The sequence below is a fragment of the Colossoma macropomum genome, unplaced genomic scaffold, assembly GCF_904425465.1.
Source record: "Colossoma macropomum unplaced genomic scaffold, Colossoma_macropomum, whole genome shotgun sequence".
NCBI classification, from domain to species: domain Eukaryota; kingdom Metazoa; phylum Chordata; class Actinopteri; order Characiformes; family Serrasalmidae; genus Colossoma; species Colossoma macropomum.
Window position 1 is genome coordinate 2,346,189 of NW_023495456.1, and position 26,679 is coordinate 2,372,867.

The 26,679-nt window shown below is 40.4% G+C and overlaps 1 protein-coding gene across 2 annotated transcripts; it reads left to right on the forward strand.

Moving 5' to 3' along the window:
• The first annotated feature begins 1,125 nt into the window (after positions 1-1,125).
• zdhhc18b (zinc finger DHHC-type palmitoyltransferase 18b) lies at positions 1,126-24,912 on the forward strand. Of its 2 annotated transcripts, XM_036562592.1 has the most exons (10): positions 1,126-1,303; positions 1,709-2,062; positions 4,816-4,976; positions 7,613-7,768; positions 9,428-9,565; positions 10,607-10,658; positions 10,778-10,880; positions 11,661-11,773; positions 13,537-13,633; positions 23,594-24,912. In XM_036562592.1, the coding sequence occupies exons 2-10, from the start codon at positions 1,800-1,802 to the stop codon at positions 23,966-23,968; spliced, it is 1,458 nt and encodes a 485-aa protein (XP_036418485.1). In that variant the 5' UTR covers positions 1,126-1,303; positions 1,709-1,799; the 3' UTR covers positions 23,969-24,912. The 2 variants fall into 2 exon arrangements, with proteins under 2 accessions (XP_036418485.1, XP_036418486.1); XM_036562593.1 differs by lacking the exons at positions 1,126-1,303; positions 23,594-24,912 and adding an exon at positions 18,242-18,674 and having other exon boundaries at positions 1,310-2,062.
• Positions 24,913-26,679: the final 1,767 nt, after the last annotated feature.

Below are 26,679 nucleotides of genomic sequence, written 5' to 3' on the forward strand. Positions count from 1 at the left end.
GGTTTGTTTATTTTTTTTAGAAGTAAACATTAGTTTCTTTAAAGCACCATGAGTTGATGCTGAAAGAGTCCTACATAAATTCAATCTATTATTATTATTATTATTATTACTTTTTTTTTAATTAAGCCCACTTTAAAAGAAAAACAGTAAAAACTGTTAAATGTATGTGTGTTATATGTATCTGATGTTGTGTACTATATTTTGCTTTCAATAAAAAAATGTCTGTTCAGTCATATAGTTTTGGGATGTCATATACTACGCAGAGTTTTAGATAAATAATTGTTATTTTATTACGATTACATATATAGTGTAAACTGAAATACTATGAACTTTATGAACACTAACTTTTCAAAATTCCCCCATAATTCAGTGTGTGAGATGTAAACAGAGTGATTCAGAGCGGTTTGGTGTGAAATGGTTCAGATGTCTTTACAGTGGTGGTGATAGGAACCAGGGGTCGCCATGACTACAACACAGATATAGACATTTTATTTACTATCCAGAACCACCAGTGAACCTACACGAGTCTTCTGAGTTTATATGGAATGTTGATGATGGAAAATAGTGGAAAATCTGAAATAATAAGTTTTCTTTGGGGACTATTTTGCCTCACAGCGCCCTGCATGTATCCCTCCACCATGAATGGAGTTTAAGTTCTCTAAACTATCATAAAACAGCGTCTCAGTCATCAGGCAATGAATTCATAACCATTTACTGTAGGAACTTTCTGTGAGGGAGCTTTTAGAGGTGGACGTCTGGTTCCTATCACCACCACTGTGAACAGTTCTGACTCTGGAACAGAGCATTTTACACTAAACCACCCTGAACGACTCTGATTACATCTTAACCACTTATTTATGCAGAATTTTTGAAAAATCGGTGGAGTTCCCCTTCGCCACACGTTTATTTGTGTTTAATCAGGTCAGGTGTGTGAAATGAGTACAAATCTATGCAAAAAAGTCATGTGACCCGAAAAGGGGGTTGGGCCTCTGCTTCCGCTACGCCATCGCTACGTCACCCGCCTCGCCACGCTGCCGCACGCCATAATAAAAGCCCGGAGTAAACGTCGCTATGCCCTCTGTGCGGGAACGCACCGCGCTGCTCGGCGGGGGTATCAGCGGGTATCAGCGGGTATTATACCTGTGTCACCGAGGAGGAGGAGATCTCAGAGGCTCCAGCCTGCTGTGAGGGCAAAACCGAGCTTTGTTTATTTTATTGTATATTATATTTCCCCTCTTTAACGCTGTTCCTCTGAATCGTCTCTCGCTGGTCTGCGATGAAGCTCGTTAAAGGGTGTTAAAGGGTATGTATGGTTGTGTTTTGTGACGTTTATCATGCTCATTGTGCCATATAGGCTTAGCGGTGGGCGCAGCGCAGCGCATGGCATTCAAGTGTGCTTGTTTGCATCTGTTTGCTGTGCTTATATTGCATGCATGGGCTTGTGGAGTTTGTGACGTCACTGGCTGGCAAATCTGACACGGAGCAAAGCGCGAGCAGCCTCGAATTTCCCCGTTCCACCTTAAATGGTGCGGCAGGTACAGCCGTTTAAGGTGGAACGGGGACGTTCGAGTGAGCAGTAGAGCTGTAGATCAGGTCCATCAGGGTTGTGACGTCGCTCTTACGTAGGCCCAGCTGTAATGGCTTTGAGAAACAGTTCCGGTCACATCACGCACGACTGCGCTCAAACCCGCGGTGGTGTCTAAAGCAGGTTCTCCATGGGGAGCGCGTGAGGAGCGGGCCCGGAGAACGTTGGAGAACATCTGGAGAACGTCCTGCGCCCTCGAGAAGGTCGTAGAACCATGAAAAACTGCGAGTACCAGCAGATAGATCCTCAGGCACTGGCGACACCCACTCCCACACCCACTCCCACTCCAGCACCGACTCCCTCTGCCCGAGCCTGCCCGGAGAAGAAGCCCCGGCGCCCGCAGAGGAAATGGGAAGTGTTCCCCGGCAAGAACCGCTTCTACTGCGACGGGAGGATCATCGTGGCCCGGCAGAGCGGAGTCCTCCCCCTCACCCTGGGTCTCATCCTGGTCACCAGTGGGCTCTTCTTCATATTCGAGTAAGTGCTGTAAGCAAACATCACACCAGTGAGCTGAGATCAAAGATTAAAGGGGCGGTTCACCAAAAATGAAAATTTCCTCACCTGAAAAGTTGATTAGCCACGTTTTGTTTTTGCTTCTTATACTTTCTTCAAGGGTTCTTTAGTGTTTAGTCAGAGGGTTTAGAGCTATGAGTTCTATCTAGAACCATTCGCGTGCTTAAGCTGTTCATTTCTTGGTTCAGATTGATAGAGAATGTGTTGCGTAACACCTAAAAGGGTTCTTTAGTTTTTACAAGCTTGACATTGTAACAACAGCAGAACCCTTTTTTTAGTGCTGTATAGAACCATTTTCAAAAAGGGTGTATGTAGAACCCTGTGCGACACATTTTCTAACAGTCACCATACAAAGAACCGATTAAACTTGAAATGATTCTGTATACACACTTAAAGATGTGTCTTCAAGTGTTCCTCAGTGAGATGAATGGTTCTGTTCAGAACCATGAACACTCAAAGAACCATTTGCATGATTAAATGGTTCTTTGCATGGTGAAATTGTTCTTCAGATTGATGGAGAATGTTTGTATATGGTTCTGTTTAGAACCTTTTTTGAAAAAGCCTTCTATATGGTACCAAAAAGGGTTCTGCTATTCTTACAAGCTTGAGATTGTGACAACAACAGAACCCTTTTTTCGGTGCTATATAGAGCCATTTTCAAGAAGGATCTATATAGAACCATATGAAACACATTTTCTATCAATCAACATGCAAAGAACCATTTAGGCGTGAAATGGTTCTGTATACACATTTAAAATAAGATGGTTCTTCAAGTGTTCTTTAGTGAAGGGAATGGTTCTGTTTAGAACCATGAACACTCAAAGAACCATTTGCATGCTTGAATGGTCCTTTGCATGGCGAAATGGTTCTTTTAGATTGAACGAGACTGTGTTGTATTTTAAAATGGTTCTATGCAGCACCAAAGCGAAAATGTAAAGATAGAGCAACACTTTTTGGTGCTATATGGATCTGTTTTCAAAAAGGCTCTATATAGGACCACATACTCCATCAACTGCCCTGAAAAAAAAAAATTTAAGCATGAAATGGTTCTATCTAGAACTCATGGTTCTAACCACAGCAATTGCCTTTACTAAAGAACCACTGTAGAACCTTTTAAGTTCGTAGTTTTATATATGTTTAAACAGTAATAGCTCCTAGGCACCTGAGACGATATTTAAAGTGCACATTCCCTACATTTTTCATATTTTCCTGCCCCACTTTACCCAAATTTACAGTTACACAAGATGTCAAACTCTTATTTTCAGACGAGAGAAAATTTCAGGTTTCTATGATGTGCCCCTTTAATGAGCTGTTTTTCTGGGTGTTTATTTGCAAGGAAAAAGGTTGGAATAAATAAACTCACAATAATACACTAAATGGTGATTTGATGTATATTAATAACCACATCTCTCTTCTGGAGGAAGTGCAGTACAATTAACATCCAGTACCTGCTTTATCTAATCAAAACTTCATTAAATTGAATCAGGTGATTGACAGATCCATGGAATAGCTGGAGTCCAGTGAGAAGTTGTTTTCGTCTGACCACTTAATAAAATATCAACTATTTTGACTCTTTCTTTACTACGTTAGTGTTTATTTGCATTAATTCTGTTTTTATAAAAGTTTTACAAGCAAAAACGAACTTACTGCCCAGGTAAATAGTGTATATAAAATGTGTGTGTGTGTATGTATATATATGTGTGTGTGTGTGTGTGTGTGTGTGTGTGTGTGTGTGTGTGTGTATATGTATGTATATATATATATATATATATATATATATATATATATATATATATATATATATATATATATATATATATATATATGCGCTGTCTGAACAAAACCTTGTATCTCTAAAATGGTAACTTGACAGGAGAAGGAAAAAAACCTACTTTTACTTTTAATGTAAGTGTGTGTGTGTGTGTATATATATATATATATATATATATACTTTTTAGCTCCATTTGTCTCGTAACTTCGGACACTAAACATGTCTTGTGAAATAGACCACGTTTGGAATAAGAGATAAAATGATTTGAATTCTAAATGTTTGGTGAACCATTCCTCTAACCAATTAGCACACCTGACACTGCTGTGCAGCAGCTGAATGGAAAGCGCTCCTGTCCTTTAGTTGACTCTATTTTAAGGCCTCTTCAGATGTGTAATTAATAACGTGAGGATGCTTAATGTGGGTTAATCACTGCTGACTCGCTCCCTGTCGAATGAGGCAGTGAGTGTTTCAGACGTTCGCTGTGTGGAATCGGCCTTCAGCAGCTCAGCGTTTAGACAGCAGGACACTGCAGTGACCAGTGTTAGAGAGGCCAGAGCTTTACTCTGAGCTGGTCAGGGGTGCATGGTGTGAAATTACCCACTTGGACCCCCCGAATGTCTCAAAATAAACTTATGACATTATGATGTCCGTCAGGGTAAAATAGCTGCTCAAATCCAGATTCAGTGAAGCTGATTGTTTATCTGCTTCCCCCACAATCAGCTTCTGTCTCTGGTATTTGTAACTAACTAGAGCTGCAGCGCTGCTCTGCCTCAGGGTGGAGCTGTAGTAGACTCAGCCAGACGACACTGGAGTGGCCAGCCTACATGGGACCCCCCCCACCAAATGCCAGGGGCATTTCCCACACTGCGGGGGTGGAATATCGCTGTTCCACGGCAGCTTTCCCACAATCAGTCATTGCCCTGGTTTCTCTGACCTCTTTTTCCAGCTGCCCTTTCCTGGTGAAACACCTGACCGGCTTCATCCCCGTGATCGGAGGAGTCCTCTTCGTGTTTGTGGTCATCTCTCTTCTTCAGACCAGCTTCACTGACCCAGGCATTCTGCCCAGGGCGACGCCGGAGGAGGCCGCCGACATCGAGAAGCAGATCGGTGAGGGTCCACACACTTCTTTCTCTTTGTGTCTTACATTTCTTATGTGGGTTCAGGACGGTGAGACCACAAAAGCACAAAATTACCAGGTCAGTTTGGTTTCAAAAGCCTGCATAATAATGGAAAAACAACATTGCAATTTTTTTATTCAATATATATATTGCGATATGAAGGAAATAAATTTTCCTCAGGGGCTGTATTACAGAAACTTCTTATCCTAACCTCTTGTGAGATCTGACTGGTCAAGATGATAATAATAATAATAATAATAATAATAGTATTTTTTATTTAGCACCTTCCATACATTACAATTGCAGCTAAAAAAGTGCTTCACCATACAAAGTAAAAACAACAGAGGAAGAAAAAGAAAAGATAATCAAAAATACAATAAACAAGTAATAAAAAATGCAATAAAAATAACAGCAATAGCAGAAAAGGGGATATAATAATTAAAATGCACAAGATAAAAGCATAAATAAAAATGCAACTAACAAGAAAGTAAAAGTAATTTTCCAAGGGAAAACAAATAAAACTCTTCCAGTAAAGTGTTTTAGGGTCTGTACCGTTTGATTTCTCAGTTAAGGCCTGTTTCGTTGGTTGGCCTTGTGTTTAAGGCGGATTACCTGATTAATCCTCAGAATAATCAGTAGATTACTCTGTTACTGATGTACTTGATAGAGATGTGAGTGCACCACTGCGAAAAAGGCTGGATCTGATACTGGAGGGAAAAACTGTTAATCTGATCCGATTATGTTACAAATCAAATCTGTAAGAATTGTTTGTAGAACTATAGACGCGGTAAAGTGCGTCACATTATAACGTAATTAAAAGCATGATAACAGTGAGGCTGGGTCAGGGGAGTGACTAGTAGTTTGGGTACGGTATGTAAAGAAATAAATGGTCTAAATTATTTCATTTTATGGTTTAGTAGTGTTGGCTGAAAGTTTCTGTGATGGTATGAGAAAACGTGGCATTGGGCCGTCTCTAATAATCAATAGTGATTTCAAATTCAGATGCAGGAGAGATGGAGGAGCATCATCTCGCCCTCCAAACTCTCAGACCCTTCATGATCATGAATCTTTGGAGCTCTTCAGTCTCAGCACTTCATCACTCTGGATTTGACATCGTAAAAGACACTCTGAAATCCGATCTGAGCATCCAGACTGAGACGCATCTGTAAAAATCTGACTGCAGTCACGTTTCAAGCCGCCTCCAAATTTGGTTCGGATCAGATTAGCAAAATCAGATTTCATGTTTTTTGCTGTTCAGACTGTCAAAAATCAATCTGGATATAATCTGGATATGCCAGAAATCGGATTTGGGCTGGCAGTCTGAACACAGACTTATTCACCAGCTTGTTGTTCGAAGTTTCCCGTTCCACCTTAAATGATGCAGCAGTTACATTCTGGCTCCTGTGGCTGCACCAGTTAAGGTGGAACGGGAAAATTTGAACAAGAAGCTGACGAATAGGAGGCCAACTACAGCTGGCTGTGTTTTGGGTGGTTTATTGCTGTTTTTATATGCCTGAAGATTAAAAGAGACAGACAGCCAGACAGACAGCCAGACAGACAGCCAGACAGACAGCCAGACAGACGAAAGTTATAATAATAAAGGTGATACAATATAAAAAGAAGAATATATACAAAAAAAACTATCTACAGGCATATATACAACTAGAAATATAGAAATATACAAAAATCTGCAGTAAGATCTGTAACCTGAGATAAAAAGGCGGTGCAGTAATGAATGTACAAGGAGAAGCAGGTAACAGTATATAATGACAATGCTGAATAAATATGTGCAGATATTGAAATAGTGTCCAGATGCGCAAGATGTGCAATAAGGTGTGCAGCAGTGCAGTATGTACAGTAAGGTGTCCATATGTGCAGATAGATAAAGTAATCCTGTAATTTAGAAGTAATTTAGAAGTGATTGCACACACGGATGGATTTGCTGATGTGTGTGTGATTGTGTTTCTCTCAGAACTCAACTTTTAACATCAGCTGCAGACACAGTTATTAACTAGAAATAAATGGTGAGAGCGGCCCACGCGACCTAGATTAATCTGTGGTGAAATGTGGTGAAAATCGGTTGAGTAAAAAGGAAGTTATGGCCAATAAACTCATCAAATCTCAGAACACATGTATTTGTTGCTATGCTATTCCAGTTGGTATGCTATCCCAGTTGGTATGCTAAGTTGTTGCTAAGGTGTTTCTAGTTGGTTGCTAAGCTACCCCAGGTGGTTGCTAGGATTTTGCTATAATTGCACGCATGATTCCGCCGTTCATTTCCTGATAAACAAAAATGGTTATTTTTTGGAAATTATGCAAAAATCATCTGATCAGAAAGGTGTGTACAAACACACTCATCAGACCGAAAGAGAAAATCCTTTAAGTTGGTCTCTGAAGTGTTTTGGAATAAAACCCGAGTCTGGCCGCTTGGTCGTCTGGCCGCTTGGTCGTCTGGCCGCTTGGTCGTCTGGCCGCTGTTAAGCTGAGCTGATTGAATGGAGAAGAGAAACCTGAACACAGAGGCTCTGCGCTGTAGAAACTCTCTCAGCTTGTTTATGTTTTGCATGAAGGACTGTTCCGTGACATTTTGCGCCGCTGCTGGAAGCCTGTTTTTCTGTCTCACAGACAACCCCACCGGCTCCTCATCCTCCTACCGGCCCCCCCCTCGCACCAAAGAGGTCGTCATCAACCAGCAGGTGGTTAAACTGAAGTACTGCTTCACCTGCAAGATCTTCCGGCCGCCGCGCACCTCCCACTGCAGCCTGTGTGACAACTGCGTGGGTGAGTAGAGGATATTTGAGTTCCGGGCAGGGGGGGTGTGTGTGTGTGTGTGTGTGTGTGTGTGTGTGTTGGGGGGGGGGGTTCTGTGACCTTTACCTGTTTTTTTCTGATCATGCTTATCAGGAAATCCTGACATTTCAGCTGAGGTGTGTTTTGTGGTGGTTGCAGATGAGGTTTAGAAAACAGGGCTGAAGAATTAATCAGTTTTACATCAGAATCACAGTTTGAAAGCGTTCTAATTAGCCTGGGCTCTTAAAGATGGTTCTTCATGGGCTGTATTCAAGAAAATGGTTCTACATAGCACCATGAGCACTCAAAGAACCCTTTGCATGATTTGAGCGTTCTTTGCATCGTGAAACGTTCTTCAGATTGATGGAGAATGTGTTGTGTATGGCTCTTTTTGGGTGCTATGTAGCACCAAAAAAGGGGTTTCACTATTGTTACCACCCTTTTCTGGTACTATACAGAACCCTTTTTGCTAAGAGTGTACATTAACAGCGACATAGGCTTAAGCTTTCAGAACCAGAGCAACCAGAAACCCGTGTGCTGTGACATCACAACCAGAACTAACCAGCAGTCAGACATGCAATATGAAGTGTTCATGCCTTAAGCCAGAAAACAGCAGATATTCAGGTATTTTTGGTCAAAATATCAGGCCTGGATCTCAGTTTATAGAGCATAATCACAATTTTTATTGCCCTCAGAATATTAACCAGAAAAACCGCGATTAGATATTTTCCCCAATTCATTCAACCCTGATATTTTAGTGCAGTAAACTTCTGTATGCATAAATAAATCCATTTTGGACTTATTTGTCAATGAAAGCTTGTACCCCACCAAGTAGGCATGACCTAAAAGCTTGTAGCCCTTTAGAGTTGAAGGGAAATTCCACAGATTTATAGACAGAAATATACAGAAATATAGACATTTTATTTACTATCCAGAACCACCAGTGAACCTACACGAGTCTTCTGAGTTTATATGAATGTTGATGATGGAAAATAGTGGAAAATCTGAAATAATCAGTTTTCTTTGGGGACTATTTTGCCTCACAGCGCCCTGCATGTATCCCTCCACCATGAATGGAGTTTAAGTTCTCTAAACTATCATAAAACAGTGTCTCAGTCATCAGGCAGTGAATTCATAACCATTTCCTGTAGGAACTTTCTGTGAGGGAGCTTTTAGAGGTGGACGTCTGGTTCCTATCACCACCACTGTGAACAGTTCTGACTGTAGAATGGAGCGTTTCACACCAACTCTTTAATTAAGCAGAAAGTTTCGTGGAATTTCCCTTCAAGTAATATCTAGACTATATAACTTGGTGTCATTAACCACATAACGGGGGGGTGGAGGATGCTCTGCATCTGAATTTTTCTGAACTGTTTGCTTAAATATAATTGCATGTGTTTTATGTTCTACAGCTCCTGAAGTATACATCATTTATTATGTTTGTGTGTTTTGATTGTTGTTGTTGTTGTTGTGTTGTCGTTGTCAGTGATGTTTGCTGAACGTTTTGAAGGTGAACTACTTGTTTACGCTCCACCGCCGTCGCTGTTCAGCCCGTGTTTGTTCTCGGGTCACTGGAGTTTTCTCGCTGTAGTGATCTGTAATCTGAGCTCAGCAGCTGAGTCGACTCTCTGTGTTTCCCTTTTTCTTCAGAGCGGTTTGACCACCACTGCCCCTGGGTGGGGAACTGCGTGGGAAAGCGCAACTATCGCTTCTTCTACACGTTCATCGTCTCACTGTCCTTCCTCACCGCCTTCATCTTCGGCTGTGTGACCACACACCTCGCTCTGAGTACGTACGCTTCTCTATGCTGTATGTCGTAAAAACAGTCCACTTCCTGCAGCGTATCAGTGCACTGGCTCATTCAAAAAGCACTTAGAGCTGAAACACTCCTTATAACTTCATTGTGAATGGTGGGGCTAAACTGCTGTAGCTGAATGGTGGGGCTAAACTGCTGTAGCTGAGTGGGTGGGGCTAAACCGCTGTAGCTGAGTGGGTGGGGCTAAACTGCTGTAGCTGAATGGGTGGAGCTAAACTGCTGTAGCTGAATAGTGGGGCTAAACTGCTATAGGCGGAAAGGGTGGGGCCAAACCGCTGTGGGCTGAACAGCTGCAGTATAAATCAGTACAAAAGTGAATGTACTTAATAATAATGATATTTATTATTATTATTATTTATTATTATTATTATTTTATTATTTATTTTACATGCACATTTGTATAAACAAATGCTGCAGTTATTCCATGTTCTTTTTAAGTTTTATTATACTGACTAAAAGATGTTTTGTTTATTTGTCATTTTCAGCTGTAACTGTAACACTAGACTGCTGTTCCAAACATGCTTTGGATAAAGTCTTATTGATATCTGTAAGGAATTCTCACACAGAGCCAGAGATCTTCAGCGGCGCTCAGTCCTTCTCCTGGAGATCCACCACCCTGAAGAGCTCAGATTAAACACACCTCTAATATTCAGACGCCCCTGAAGGCCTTCATTACCTGGATCAGGTGTGTCAGATCAGGGGTGGGTCTAAACTCTGCAGGGTGGTAGATTTCCAGGACTGGGCCTCTGATCTACACAAGGTTAAAAAGTGTTAATTATCAGTAAAGGTTCGCTTTTCTCAATGATGGTAAAGATCTGTAAAATCACTTCACTGTAAATTCTACAGCATTTTACCGTAAAAACAGTAACAACCATTAAAATTAATGTAATGTGAAATGTGGTGATCTTTTTTTTTTGCATTCTATTTCTGTAAACTTTTTATTTACTTTGTAATTAAAGCAATTAATATTCTTTACTAATTTTATGATGTTTTTTATTTGTTTTTTTAATCAGGATCACAGGGAGGAAACGGGCTGGTGTTTGCGCTCCAGGAAAGTCCTGCCAGATATCCTTTTGGCTTTAACTCTGTTTGGTTAACTCTGTAGGTTTTCAGAGTGATGTAATTGATCACCTATATAATCAATAAGTGCTGTTAGTCTGTCATCGTCCTTCACTCCTGCCCACTGCTTTGGAGCTGGTGGTCTGCTTCTTTTCAGTGTGGTCTATTTTGGGCCTCTCAGGTTTCCACACATACCTACTCGCTGCTAATCTCACTACAAACGAAGACGTGAGTTTTATTCATTAATATCTGATAAACAGTCATCTAGAGCTGGGCGATATATCATCTATACATACTGTGATATTGATTAGTGGAATTGATAATGATGAGTATAATTATCGATAACTGTAAAATAAAGGTTTATAAATGTTAGTAATGGTAACTTATTAAAGCTATTAATGTAAGCTTATTAAATTAATACTAACTTATTAACTTTATTAATGCTGGATCTTTAACTTGATTAATATTAGCTTATTAGCTGCATTAATACATATGTATTCTATATACTACTTGATAACCTGAATATCATCTGATAATGTGTTCTAGGGCTGGGAAATATGACTATCACTGTCATGATAAATTACAGTACAGTATGATATGCTACATATTGTGTGTATCGTCAGTGCTTGTAGACACTTGACTAACCGCATTTCATTATAAAGAGTAAAATGAGTGCTGTTTAACTGGATTTAGTGCCAAATATTAAATAAAAATCACTGTGTTCAAAGTTTTTGATAGTATTTTTTTTAAATGTAGCTCTACTGGCTCTTTTTTCTCTAATCAGTTGTCTTAAATATTAGGACATACAATGTATTGTGAAAAATTTCTTGATGTATCGCAATATAATAATTTTGCCATATCGCCCAGCTCTACTGTGATACATGCTAAATTATATATTGTGCTATTTTATTCATACCATTCATTACAGTAACTGTACTGTACTGTTATAATGAGACTCGGTTCTTGTGCGTTATGTAACCAGCTGTGATTTCTCTTTGTGTGTCTCAGATTAAAGGTTCTTGGTCGGGGAAGAGTGGGAACGAGGAGACGGGGAACCCTTACAGTTATAACAGCATATTTAAAAACTGCTGTTCGGTTCTCTGTGGGCCGATTCCTCCGAGGTGAGTGAACCATGTTCAAATGGTTTTACAGTGCAGATCTTATTTTGGTAACACTTTACTGTAGGGCACTGTTCATATGACTCCTACATAACAGCTGACAAATTACATAATCCTACAAAAATGTTTCAGTCAACCTCATTTACAGTGTTGCCGAGTTGATACAGAACAAGGGATTGATAATGTGTGAGAATATATCAAATAATAAAAGTAATTTTAATAATTAAAAAAAGACTTAAATTAGATAAGTATAAAAAAGAAACATTAGTAATAAAAATACAATTAAAAATATAGAACAATAATTAAAAAGTAGCTAAAATGAAAAAGTTAATAAAAACAAATCAAAATAAAATAAAAGGAGAATAAAAGTTTGTAAATGCTTATTCCAATAGGCATCATTCACTATAAAGGCTACATAAAGGTTACATACCTAATTAAAATAAGCTTTTAGAAATATTTATATAGGGCTTATGTACTGTTTGCTATCCGGTGTGGTCCAGAGGAGGATGGGTTCCCCTTTTGAGTCCTGGTTCCTCAGTGTTTCTTCCTCTTGCTCTTAGGGAGTTTTTCCTGCCACTGTCGCAATTGGCGACGCTCATGGGGGCTCAGACCCGGATTTTTCTGTAAAGCTGCTCAGACGATGGCTGTTGTAAAAAGTGCTATAAATAAACTTCGAGTTTGATTTGGCCGTGTCAGTGGTTATTAAAGGTGGCACTGAATGTAAGGTAGTAATAGATTTAAGGTAGCAGTGCATTTAAGGAAGCCATGGATTCAGGGTACCAGTGTATTTAATAGCATAGCAACCACCTAGCAACACCTTAGCAACAACATGGGATGCCATAGCAACTGTCTAGCAACAGTCTAAGCAACACTTTAGCAACCATCTATAGTCTTTTGCCATTTTTATCATTTTAATGTAATTAGCTGGCTTTTTCAGGCCAACTTAAAGTTCGTTTACAAACTTTCCTGTTGTTGTTGTTGTTGTTGTTGTTTGTTGTTATTGTTGTTGTTGTTGTTTATTATTATTATTATTATTATTATTATTATGGGGGTGTTTTTAGCAGTAGAAGTCAGTTCTACGTCCAGCATCCCTGACAGTCTGTAACTGTAGACCTACATTGTGCACCTGTTTGCCAGGTGTTTCTGGGTAAAATAGCCAATGAGCTGTTGGTAATTTAACCCTCCTGTTGTGTTCAGCTGTAAGAAACAGCAGTAATGTTCCAGGTCAAATTGACCTGTTGCATGTTTTACCATCTTAAAGTAGTTAAAAATATATTTTTCTCCATAAACATTGTCTTTATTATTCAATTAATATTAATTTAATCAATGTTTAGTGCTTTTCACCCATTACAGATCATGGCTTATTTGCAATAATTCACACGGTTTTCATTAAAAACTATTTTCGAACTTTTTTTCTGTACATTGGCATAAACTAGATATTCATCATATTTGTTTTATTTATTCTTATTTAGTCTTTTTCAACATTTTTTGACATTTTCTGTCATTATTTTGATTAATACAAACAAAACCTCTCTTCTGTTCTGGGTCAAACTGACCCTTTCAGTTCAAATCACACTAAATGAGCTGTAAGTCCAGCAGAAAGGGTTTCATGCTCCAAAAAAGATGAAAAATATTTTTCCTCCATTTTTAAACTTTGAAGCGGATCAGTTTGACCCAGAGCATAACAGTGTGGTTAAAAAGTAGGTGGACTTGCCCTGTATGTTTAATTGTGTAATAAGCCCCTCTTTCCTTTTTCCACGCTGCAGTTTGATCGACAGAAGAGGCTTTGTTCCCTCGGAGGACGGCGCTGAGATCGGCCCGGCGGAGAACGAGCTTCCTGCTGCTAAAAACGACATCAACATGGTAGGACGGGTCCCCGAACCGGGCCGTGCCCCACCCCCCCCACCTCCCACCCTAACCCTTCATCCGCCCACCCTTACCATTCAGAACCACTCTACTGCCTGACCGATAGCGCGCCTGCTCCAGACCGAGCATCTCCTCCTGCCCTGGATGAGCCACCAGAGCCTGTTTGGCATGAGCAGCTCCCGAAACGTTCATATCAGTACACACTAAAAAAAACAGGGTTCTTCAAACGTTCTTTAATACAGGCAGTGGTTCTGTTTAGAATCAAGAGACTATTTGCATGCTTAAAGTGGTTCTTCAGGTTGATGGAGAATGTGGGTTCTATATAGGGGCTTTTTGGAAATGGTAGCACCAAAAAGGGTTCTGTGTCAAGTTTCTTAACAATAGAATAACATTCTCCATCAATCTGAAGAACAGTTTCACCATGCAAAGACCATTTAAGCATTAAGATAGTTCTTTGAGTGTCATTGGTTCTACACAGAACCACTGTCTTTACTAAAGAACACTTGAAGAACCACCTTTTTTACGAGTGCTGTATTAATCTTACTTGTGTTTATTGTAATAGTATTGTTTTTCTAAGTAAATGAACTTACTGGCCACATAAAATCTAACTTTGTCAGGTTCAATATAGAACCACTGCCTTTACTGAAGAACCCTTGAAGATCCGTCTTTCTAAGTGTGCACGAGTGGATCATGTGTTTGAATGAGAGCTGCCTTGACGGTAAAACGGCTGGTCTGTCTCTCGCTGCTGTGACGACAGATTTGCTGTAATAGTGGATATTTTGAGTCGGGTGGCTCCTGCACGCTTCCCTTTTATCTACAGGAACTACCAGGAGGGGCTGAGTTCTATTGTGGAACTGGTTTGACCCGAAATCAGGTGACACATCAGTACTGTGAACACACGAAAAGGGGAATCGAAACCTGTGGTGTCAGGCAGGAACAGTGTGCACTGAATCGGTGATCTGTCTGTTAATGATAGTTTTATCACTAATGCTGTACGATGCTGATTACTGTAAAAGGCGGCGCTGAAAGAGCTGCCGCTGGCTTTTTGTCGGGTATTTGGTTGTTCGTCAGCCTATAAAATGACTTGATGTGCTCACACAGAGTTTAACCAGTAGATTTTTATTAATAATATTTGTTTACATGCCAGCTCAGGGTTTATTTCTCTTGCATTCCAAGGAAACTGTAGTGTTTTTTACAAGGCGCTGCTTTCCAGTCCGTAATAAAAGGCAGAACAGAGTTTCTGTTAACTTTGTTTACAGTTCAGACCAAGTGACACTTTTCAAACTGATGAACTGACCTCCACTCTAGTGCACTATTGAAATGCTGGCTGACAAGCCAGCCTATCTGCGCTGAGCCCTTTAAACTGGTGCGCTTATACTGCCAGTCAAAAGTCTGGACACACTTAACAGCACTTCTCATAACCCAAGACCTTTTCCAAAGGCGTCTGCTCAGAGTGGAGCTCCACCGATTTTTCAGAATTCCTGCATAATTCTGTGGTTGAGACATAAACAAAGCCAGAGTTGATGAAATGGTTAATTGTAGAGACTCCGATTTCATTTTGCCTCATTTATCAATTCACTGTTAAATCCACCATGAGTGGATTTAACAGTGAATTCATAACCATTTCATGTAGGAACTTTCTGTGAGGGAGCTTTTAGAGGTGGACGTCTGGTTCCTATCACCACCACTGTGAACAGTTCTGACTCTAGAACAGAGCATTTCACACCAAACTACTCTGAACGACTCTGATTACATTTTAACCGTTTAATAAAGCAGAGAATTTTGAAAATGCAGTGGAATTCCCCTTTAAATGACAAATGTAAGTAGTGAAGCTGACGGCTGAATTTATATATATATATATATATATAAGAGGTTATTTGGAGGTTGCAAGGTGGTTGCTATGGTATCCCAGGTGGTTGCAAGGTGGTTGATATGGTATCTCAGGTGGTGGCTAGGTATTTGCTATAGTATCCCAAATGGTTGATATACACTCTCTTGCATCATGAAAGCGTTCTTTAGATTGATGGAGAATGTTCTGTAGATAGTTTTTTGAAAAGGGTTCTGTGTAGCACCAAAATTTTTTCTACTGTCACAAGCTTGACGTAACAATAGTAGAACCTTTTTGGTGCTATATACAAGGTTCTATATAGAACCATCTACAGCATGCTCTGCAACAATCTAAAGAGCGCTTTCATGATGCAAAGAACCCGTTAATCATGTAAAGGGTTCTTTGAGTGTTCATGGTTGTGTTATATAGATCCATTTTCTTTACTAAAGAACCCCTGAAGAACCATCTTTTTTGAGTGTATATCAACCATTTGGGATACTATAGTAATTACCTAGCCACCACCTGAGATACCATACCAACCACCTAGCAACCATAGCAAAACAACTGCCTAGCAACACCCTAGCAACCGCAAACACAACAAAAACTCCTCTGCAGGCAACATCACAGCTCAAACCACAGCATCCGCCGCCCAGCACCTACGAACACGGCACTTTTCACTGACCTTCAGATCACTCACGCTATTTAAGACGTATTGACGACTTTTTTAAGTGAAAATATGAAAAATAATTAATGAAAGTAAACAGATGAGGTTGGCGTGTCCAGACTGTTGACTGGCGGTGTATAAATGCTCTGAATGTTTTCCATGTTTGAGTTCAGAAGTTAGAGCCTCGTCTGTCTGTCAGATGTGAGTCTGTCTGTCCTTGATCGATCAGATTGATGATACATGTCTGTCTGCTGAGCTCCGTTTGACCCAGAGCTCTGAGTGGCGTCTCAGTGACGCAGGTGCCTTACGTTTATGAGCCGAGAGAGAAAGAGTCAGTGTTGGTGTTTATTACAGGCCTATTTCAGGTACATATTTTAAAAAAACCTGTTTGTACTTTTTAACGTTTTTTGGATGTTTGTCTGTTGGATCATGCTATACATAAATATATATTTTTAATGTTAAATAAACTCATCTGAATTACACTACTGTATCTGTGCATGTAGATCTGTCTACTAACTTTCTATTTATTATTATTATTATTATTATTATTATTATTATTATTATTACCTATTTGGTGGAACCACATTCACAAGCATTGAAATGAAGTTAAAAAACATAGGCTACGTTCAAATTACAAGCCTCGTTTCTCAAATCTGATTTTTTGCTCAAATCTGATCTCTCTGACTCGATGGTTCACACTCGTTTAGGTCAGTGACTCAAATCTGTCATTAATGTGACGAACCGGCGTCCTGAAATGACCCTCATGAGCTCATCCTACTCAGTAACGTCACATGAACGAATCACGTTCATCATCAGCACAAACTAACGAGCAGAACGAGCTTCGCTGAGAAGATCATTAACTCTGATCAGCTCTCAGCTTCATTATTAGAGCGAGATGAAGGAGAAAAAGGTGAGATGAGCTGCTTTTCCACCGTTTACAGGCTTTAACTTCTGTTCGGTGCTGCTGCCATGGTAACGCTGAATGATGGTGCAGTGGAGAAAAAGCACATGAATTCCGATCTGAACGTCACATTAAGGTCACATGACCACGAATCGGATACGTAAACAATCTAGGACCACATATGAAAGTGGCTCAGGTCGGATTTGAAAAGATCAGATTTGTGTCCACACAGCTCTAAATCAGGCGGGTTACCATTTTGAAAATGTCCTGTGTGAAAACGAGGCTGTGGTGGGAGGAGTTTGGGAAGTGCTGTAAAAACAGTGCAGAGCAGCAGAAGAGCGAGTTGAGTGGGTGAAGCTAGTGTGGCGCATTGCTGTGTTCCAGACTGTACGTCTAATCACTGCAGCTCTTCTTTATGTTGTGTGAAAATTTCATGATGAATGGACCAATAGAAATGCTCCGAAACCGCTTAGAATAAAATCTCTTTACAGAAAACAGGTAAAAGGAAGTCGAGTGATGTCATCAGTGTGACTTTTATTTCAAAATAAGAAAAATAATTTTTTGTTACACAGTAACACCAGTGACACGACTCCTGGGGACAACAACTTTCATTATATGTTTTATAATATTTATTTGTCATTTGTTTTCTTTGTCATTTAAATAATATATTCCATAGTCATGTATAGATTATTGCAGTTAAAATTGCAGAAAAACATTTTTTTTTCTTCAAAATATGGCCTCAGCCTTCACACCCGACTGTGGGGACGAGCTCTTCTGTGTTGTTTGGAATTCTAGATGATTGATTTAAAAACCAATATTGCTAAATTGAGGCTCAAGAAGGTGTAATTGTTAAAATAACTTCGTTTTATTTTACAAAATAAATTGTGACCCAAACATGTTTTGAAGTGTAATATATCTGTAAACACTAGGGACACAAAAATGGACGTTTCTGTAGAATGACCCAGATACATATTTTGCCTTGGGCAGCGAGGATATCTGAACGCAGCATTAGTCCATCCACCAAATAAAAATGAGAAATTTTAAAAATATTAACTAAATTTAAGATGATTTCACTTCCCAAGATATTATTTTTTACAGTGTATCATGAAAATGTCTTTAAGTATCACGATGCTCTGCGGTATCGCGCAGCCCTGCTCACGGTGAAGGTGTCAGTGTTCCCGCAGTAACGGCTGTGTATGTATGTGTATGTAGGAGGATGATTGCCTGGAATTTGCACTGTCCTGTGCCGGTTGATGAGTCAGTGGGTATCAGCGGTGCAGGACGGGCAGGTTGGTATGACTCTGGCGTTGGTCTGGTTCAGGCCTGCATGCTGCCGGGCTGCTCGGGGCCACCAGCTGATCCTCACACTGACCGGCCTTATCACATCACGCCATCAGAGCTCCCTCAGCGCTGCCCCCGCTGGTCATACAGACCTGAACATCTTCACTTTACTCTGATATTCCTGCTGTTCGGTGCCTGTATGAAAACACAGTCCACATATTAATACACATTTCTCTGGTTATGTTCTGTTTTCATTCTTAGAAAATAGTTGAATTAATTGAATTCAGCTGTCTCAAATGGAAATTCCACCCATTTTTCAAAATTTCTCCATAACTGAGTGTGTGAGATGTAGACTGATTCAGAGTGGTTTGGTGTGAAATGGTTCAGATGTCTTTACAGTGGTGGTGATAGGAACCAGGGGTCGCCATGACTACAACACAAATATAGACATTTTATTTACTATCCAGAACCACCAGTGAACCTACACGAGTCTTCTGAGTTTATATGGAATGTTGATGATGGAAAATAGTGGAAAATCTGAAATAATCAGTTTTCTTTGGGGACTATTTTGCCTCACAGCGCCCTGCATGTATCCCTCCACCATGAATGGAGTTTAAGTTCTCTAAACTATCATAAAACAGTGTCTCAGCCATCAGGCAGTGAATTCATAACCATTTACTGTAGGAACTTTCTGTGAGGGAGCTTTTAGAGGTGGACGTCTGGTTCCTATCACCACCACTGTGAACAGTACTGACTCGGTAAGTTTCTCTAGAACAGAGCGTTTCACACCAAACCACTCTGAATGAGTCTGTTTACATCTTAACCAGTTATTTCTGCTGAAATTTTGAAAATATGCCATTGATCTGCCAGTGTATTTTATGTTGCTTGGCACACACAGCCCACCAGAAGCCACATTGCTCAGCGAAATAATTGTTTAGTGTTTTTTAAAAGTATTATTATTAATACCTTATTTATTGAACATTGGTGTGTTTTATTGTATTGTTTTGTTGCCTTGTTTAAAGCAGGAGATCTGCCTTCCTCTGGAGTCTGCTCCAGATAATTATCTCCCTCAGACGTCCCTGATTGGCTGGATCGGATGCGTTAGTGTTGGTAATTGGAGGTTAATTAGACGAGGTTGGAAGTAAACTCAGCAGGAAGGTAGATTTGGAGGAGGAGGCTGGTGACCACTGCATTACTGTCATTTAGCGCACTGACGCTTGTGGCTTAATGCTTTATTTTAGGTTTTTGGTTTTTCTGTATAGATTTACTGTATAAATAAAGTGTTTATTTGACTGTTTTACAAATCGTCATGATGGCTAGGATTGTTTCTTTTTAATAAAAGTGGATTTATATTTTTTATTTATGCACAATCTGATGTAGCTCGGCAGGTGTTTTAAATCCAGGTTAAAAACATTTGTTTAGGCTAAAATAGGCCTAAAAGTATTGTAGCTCATTTTCTCCTGTTTTTAAGTATGCTTTTATTTTCATTTACATCTTTATCTGTGTTTTACTGATATTTCTGTGTAAAGCACTTTGGGATTTGTAACTAAAGTGAAAACTGCTAAATAAAATTGTTATATATAGCAATGAAGACGTACCATTCAACCAAATTAGTTCATTCTGCGCTCTTAGATATTTACAGTGACCTATTTAAACCCAGTTCTGATCTGTTTAAACCCAAAGCATTAATAGAGACAGTAATAAGCTAAATGTATATACAATCATTATTTATAAGGTACTTTCTATTGAGGCGAGTCTGTCCCAAACCCCAACCCCTAAATTTACACTTCTGAAAATATTACTTTTAATGTTTTTTAATGTCCTTCTTTTTAATGTCCCTGCTGAAGCTTAGAGCTTCAGTATGTGGGCGGAGTCTTATTGTAGCCACGCCCCTGCATTTTAGAGCAGGAAGTGAGGCTGCATCCCTGTCCCTCATGGCCACATGGTGAACAGTTAGATCCCATTGTTTTGAAGTAAATGAGTCCCAAAGTCTGAAAATCAGTGTGGAACATTAAGAATCGTCATATTTTCTGCAGTTCAGCACTTTTTAGTGTTTTAATGTAAAATATGATGATTTTCTGTGTGAACAGCTGTTCAAAGCTGTGTTTGCTCTTCTGTACTGGCTGAGATTCTGAGCTCAGAATGAGCTAAAACTGTCACTGAAACATTTGGTACAGTTTGGGTAGAGTTATGATTGTTTTGGTAGAGACTAAATGGAATGATCAATCATTAATTTTTAAAAAATAGTCATAATTAAGATTTAGAGTCACTCAGAGCAAAAGGAGTTTAGTCTTAAGTCCAAGATCAGTTAAATGACTGAAATTTAGCTCTGATTTTGAACCAGTTCATTAGAATGGAATGGCCCACATAGGTAGGTAGTGTGTGTGTGTGTGCGTGTGTGTGTGTGTGTGTGTGTGTGTGTGCGTGTGCGTGTGTGTGTGTGTGTGTGTCTCAGAGAGATGAACCTGCTCTTTTTCCTCCACAGTGTGAGCTCATTTCCTGCATGGTGTCTCTTCCTCTGCATGCCTGCTTATTTTAAATGCTTGCAGCTTTTACTGCTTCCTGTTTCTGGTTATCTCTGTTGCTTTTGTTTTCACCTTTGTGTCCATATTGGACACCTGTTCTTTCTTAGGTCTGGGAGCTGATCCCAAAAAAGAGCCGATTCTCTGATTCCAGGTCGTTTTGTGAATCGAGAGCCGTCTCTTTTCCACAACATGAACATCAATGACTATTTAAAAGTAGAATTTTAAAACAGAAAATGACTTAAAATGACCGGTGACAGATTCCTCTTATTCGGACAATTATGAGGAAAATAACCACAGTAAGCGCTTAAACGAAGCTGAGGGAGTCTATTTAACTATGTCTGCTGTTGCTTCCTGGAGCATCACTGTTGACGTGACTGACGTCTTAGCAGATGATTATACTGCTAATACTACAACAAATAATAGTGATTAATGATGACAACATTTTCTATTATGGTAATTTTGAGACAGTTCCTAACTATGAAGAAGACACTGGAGCAAAGACAGTAATAGTGCCAGAGGTGAAGCTCAGTATTTGTCACATAAAACAGTATAATTAAGACGCAGTTCAGTAAAAATTGTAATATATTGATATTTATTTTGGCCATGAAAATGTAATTAATCTACTAATATGAAGTCCAATGCCATGCTTTCTGTAGCCGCCTAACTAGCCTGAATGTACAGGATCTGAGTGATGGTGCTTTTCTGAGACCTGAATCTGTTTAGTCTGATTCTGGGTCTCAAGTTGTTCTAAAATATACATCGTATCATGCAGGCACGTTTTTATAATTATGATATCTGCCTGCAGCTCTGAGCTTGTTCAACTAGCTCAGCTCAACAGCCGTGTTCACAGAACACTCATCCATGATAGGTACAATAAATGTGGTGCTAATGTAGGATTTAAAAGTCATGGGAATACTAGTGTCTTGCTGTGATTTGCTTTAATTAAATCAGTAAATGAACAATGAGTTTTTAAACCTGTGGTACCTGAGTTTTTGCCATCCCTGTCGTCTGTTACTGGTTAACTTTCACTAGACATAGACTTGATATCTACGGTAAAAACCAAAGATTCACAGATACGATCTGCTTTGCTGGCCATGCTGCGTCACTGTTACTCAGTGGCAGCCATGCTCACTCAATAAGCAAATGATAAAATTTAAAACTAAAATTCTGTATAAAATACACACTCATTTCCAGAAAAGTTGGGACGCTGTGCAAAATGTAAATAAAAACAGAAAGCAGTGATGTGCAAATCATTTAAACCGTATATTAAAAATATTACAAAGACAACATATAAAATGTTGAAACTGCACGGGCAAATAGTGCAACAATTCAAGAATAACCTTTCTTAGCATAAAATAGTAAAGAACTTGGGGATTTGATCATCTATGGTACATATTATCTTTAAAAGATTCAGAGAATCTGGAGAAATCTCTGTATGTAAGGGACAAGGCCAAAAACCAGTATTTGCTGGCTGTGATCTTTGGGCCCTCAGGCAGCACTGCATTAAAAACAGACATGATTCTGTAGTGGAAATCACTGCATGAGCTCAGAAACACTTCTGAAAACCACTGTCTGTGAAAACAGTTCATCACTGCATCCACAAATGTGAGTTAAAATTCTACCATGCAAAGAAGAAACCAAATATAAACAGGATCCAGAAACACTGCCGCCTTCTCTGGGCCTGAGCTCAGTTAAGATGGACTGAGGCGAAGTGGAAAAGTGTCCTGTGGACCGACGAATCAACGAATCAACATTTGAAATTCTTTTTGGAAATCATGGACGCCATGTCCTCCAGGCTAAAGAGGAAAAGGACAATCCAGCTTGTTAACAGCGCACAGTTCAAAAGCCAGCATTTGTGATGGGAAGGCACCATTGATGCGGAACGATATATGCATGTTTTGGCACGTTTATGCTGTCATTCAGACGACGAACAGGAAGAACAGGAAAACATTTCACTTTCTAAACTACAGCAGAGTCTCCTCAGTTCACAAACGCTTACAGAGTGTTGTTAAAAGAAGAGGTGATGAAACACAGTGGTAAACAGGCCCCCGTCCCAACTTTTTTGGAACGTGTTGCCAGCAACAGATTCAAAATGGGCAAATATTTTTCAAAAAAGAATAAAATTTCTCAGTTTCAACATTTAATGTTTTTTTGCATTTAAATATTTTCAATTAAATATAAGATTTGCATGATTTGCACATCTTTGTATTCTGTTTTTATTTACATTTTGCACAGCGTCCCAAATTTTGGGAAACAGGTTTGTACTCTCCCATGGCTAATATTACTTGCAAAACCTGAAAACTCAACACTGTATTAAGAGTCATGGAAGCACTCAGCTTTGCCGCTGTAAACAAGACATCATTGTCATTTCTGTTAAAATATCGGTCTCTATTCATATGTAAGCCCTCTTGGGAATTTCCAGGGAATTGTGCTGCTGTGTCAGTCTTACCAAGATTTCAGCTCCCGCTTATGTTCACATTCCTTCCCGTTTACCTACTGTTAAATCCCAGCGGAAAAGTGCGTGTGTAAAAAAGGAGGCCTGTGTTGATTTTCGGAATCGAGAGAGTTATCGTGTGGAATCGACTCTTGGAATCAGAATCGGTCGACTCTAGAATTTCCATAACTGTTCTTAAACATCTTCCTTTTCTCTTTCTGTCTGTTCTTCTTTCCCTTCCAATCTATCTTGCTTTCCCTTCTTTTGGTTTCTTCTTTTATTTCCCATTTTCTTCCTCTCTACTCTTTATTCCTCCTCTTTTAGTGCACCCAGGGGACCAAAGGCCTGCTGGAGACGGCCACTCGCTCTCCTTTCCTCTCCAGCCCCTGTCCTCAAGCCAAGGCCCAGGCCATACCCCCGCCAGCACTGGACGCTCTGCCAAGCATCACTCCCTCTCCCTCTTCTGGTCCAGGTCCTGCTCCGGAACAGCCTAAGGTGTCCAGGGAGCGTCCAGCAGCCACCACACCCCACAGGCACCACTCTCATCACAGAAGCAGGAGCAAACGAACCGCACCGCAAGCCCATAACCCGGCCCATGACTCAAATCCTCCCGCCTCGCCAGGGCCGAGGCGCAGCCACAGCTCGAGGAGCCGGAAAGACTCCAAAACTCGAGACCCAAAGTTCACACCTCTGCACTGATCACCACAACAGTATTCGTCTCAGAGCTCCTGTGAATAGGGAACAAAACTCTCTCTGTCACAGCGACTTTTAGAAAAAGATGCTGCAGGTCAGATGTTTTCACGTAGAGCTTCAGTTGTGCCAGTGATTTACAATGCTCCAAAAAAACCCTCCTCAGGAGGCACGTCTAATGAAGACACGGGTTCAACTCGAGTTATTCACAGATTTGACTGATCTGCTTCTCAGCAGGACAGAAGCAGTGGATGTTCTGGACGTTAAATGGACCACAGCCATCACGTCCACTGTCAGCGCCAATCAGCATGTGCCAAACCGGCTGGGGATCAACATGCTTTATTTGAACAGCAATAATTTTACAATGTCCTGTACATGGAATGAGCTCTGGGATCCACTAATCAGGCCTTTGAGGCCACATCTGGGATACATTGGTCAGGCCTGACTGAGCCAAGGCCGGCCTCCTTTATGCAAATAACAGTGCATGCCTGGAAAATGTAGCTCACACCTGATGATTCATCCCTCACAGTTCATGACGGGGAAAAAGTATTTCAGAGTAAAGGTTCCCCTGTTCTCCGTACAGACCTCACCTTCAGGGCTTGTGTTTGTGATTTGTCCATGGATTATAAGCGTTTAGGGATAAAAGGGTGACCATCATTCAGGACATAATGAGTTAAACACACTGGAGCGTCCAGGGATCTGTTACACAACGCATGGTCAGCTAAGTCAGTCAGAAGGCTATCTCTAATTGGTCAGAAAGCAGTCTCTGATTGGTCAGAAGGCTGTCCCTGATTGGTCAGAAGGCTGTCCCTGATTGGTCAGAAGGCAGTCCCTGATTGGTCAGAAGGCTGTCCCTAATTGGTTAGAAGGCTGTCCCTAATTGGTCAGAAGGCTGTTCCTGATCAGTCAGAAAGCAGTCCCTAATTGGTCAGAAGGTTGTCCCTGATTGGTCAGAAGGCAGTCCCTGATTGGTCAGAAGGCTGTCCCTGATTGGTCAGAAGGCTGTCCTGATTGTCAGAAGGCTGTCCCTGATTGGTCAGAAGGCTGTCCCTGATTGGTCAGAAGGCTGTCCCTGATTGGTTAGAAGGCAGTCCCTGATTGGTCAGAAGGCTGTTCCTGATTGGTCAGAAGGCAGTCCCTGAATGGGTCTGAAGGCTGTCCCTGATTGGTTAGAAGCCTGTCCCTAATTGGTTAGAAGGCAGTCACTGATTGGTCAGAAGCTCAGCTCTTATTGGTCAGAAGCACAGCTCTGATTGGTCAAGAAGCTGTCCATGTTTATTCAGAAGCCTAGCTTTGATTGGCCAGAAGGCTGTCCCTAACTGGTTAGAAGCACAGCTCTGATTGGTCAGATGCTTGGCTCTGATTGGTCAGAAGCTTAAATCTGATTGGTCAGAGGCTCAAATCTGATTGGTCAAACAGCTTACGGCTCTGAGTGGATCAGAAGCACAGCTCTGATTGCTTCGTGCCCAGCTCTGATTGGTCAGAAGCTTGGCCTTGATTGGTCAGAAGGCTGTTCCTGGTTGGTCAGAATCTCAACCCTTATTGGTCTGAAGCTCAGCTATGATTGGTCTGAAGCTCAACTTTGACTGGTCAGAAGGCTGTGCCTGATGGTCTGAAGCTCATTTCTGATTGGTCAGAGGCTCAGTTCTGATTGGTCAGTAAGCTGTTTGTGATCTGTAATCCTAAACTTATCTGGCCCTGGAGCAGGTTAGACGTGCAACGCAAGTTGCCATGGTGACGTGTCCCAGTAAAAGTGATCCACCATCCTGAGTTAGTCCAGGGTTAGATTGAACTAAACTTTAGTTAACTGGATAAGCAACAGATCCTGCTTCGTGAGACAGAGCCCTGGATAATATTCAGCGTTTTACCATCATATTTCACAATATGTGGTCACATTTGATCTTTATCAGCATCATCGTAATTGGTGTGTTGATAAACTCCAAAGCAGTGGAGCATAAACCTTGATTTCTGCTGTCGTTCTGTAATTGGATGATTAAGAACTGTATGTAGCAATATTTTACTCATTTGTGACCCTTGTGTTTGGCCAAATGGACAAAATCGTATCTCTGACCACACCAACACACGTTAACTATAGGTTTAGGAGAATAAGGTGTGGATGGAGTGTCGTTATCCAGGTGTTTTAATATGCAAACTAAATGTGAGTTGAAATATGGATGCTGAACGTTCACGTTTACCCGCTATTCAAAACTTTTGCAGTATTTGCACAAATAAATTCAAGAGGCTAACTGGACAACTTGACTTGGTATACATGGGATGTGTATATTCGCACAGAGCTCACTAACGTGGTTTTCACTAGAGTACTAGAGTCGTGAAGCTGTTCCGTACATGTTTCCTCAAGCGCTGGCAATCTCTGATTAATTTTGTTAAAAAAAAGAAGAAGAAAAAAGAAAAAAAAAGTTGGGAGCATGTGGCATGATAGTCATGTCTTTGTTATTTTTTAATGGTGAGTTTTGCTTTACTGTTGTTGTATTCAGCCAATAAGGCATTCAGATCAGCAAAACATCGAAAAAATCAACTGTACATTTTGCTGACTGCGGCTTTAAGGTTGAATGGGTTGATGTGTACGTTTATGGAATGTTCTGTCCTGTGAATGAAGTTCCACAAGGGCTTGCAAAGTCAACTGATCATGACTTTAAGACAAAAAATAAACAAATAAAAGCAGATGTAAAATGTTTTAAGGTGGCATATTGTCAGAGGTT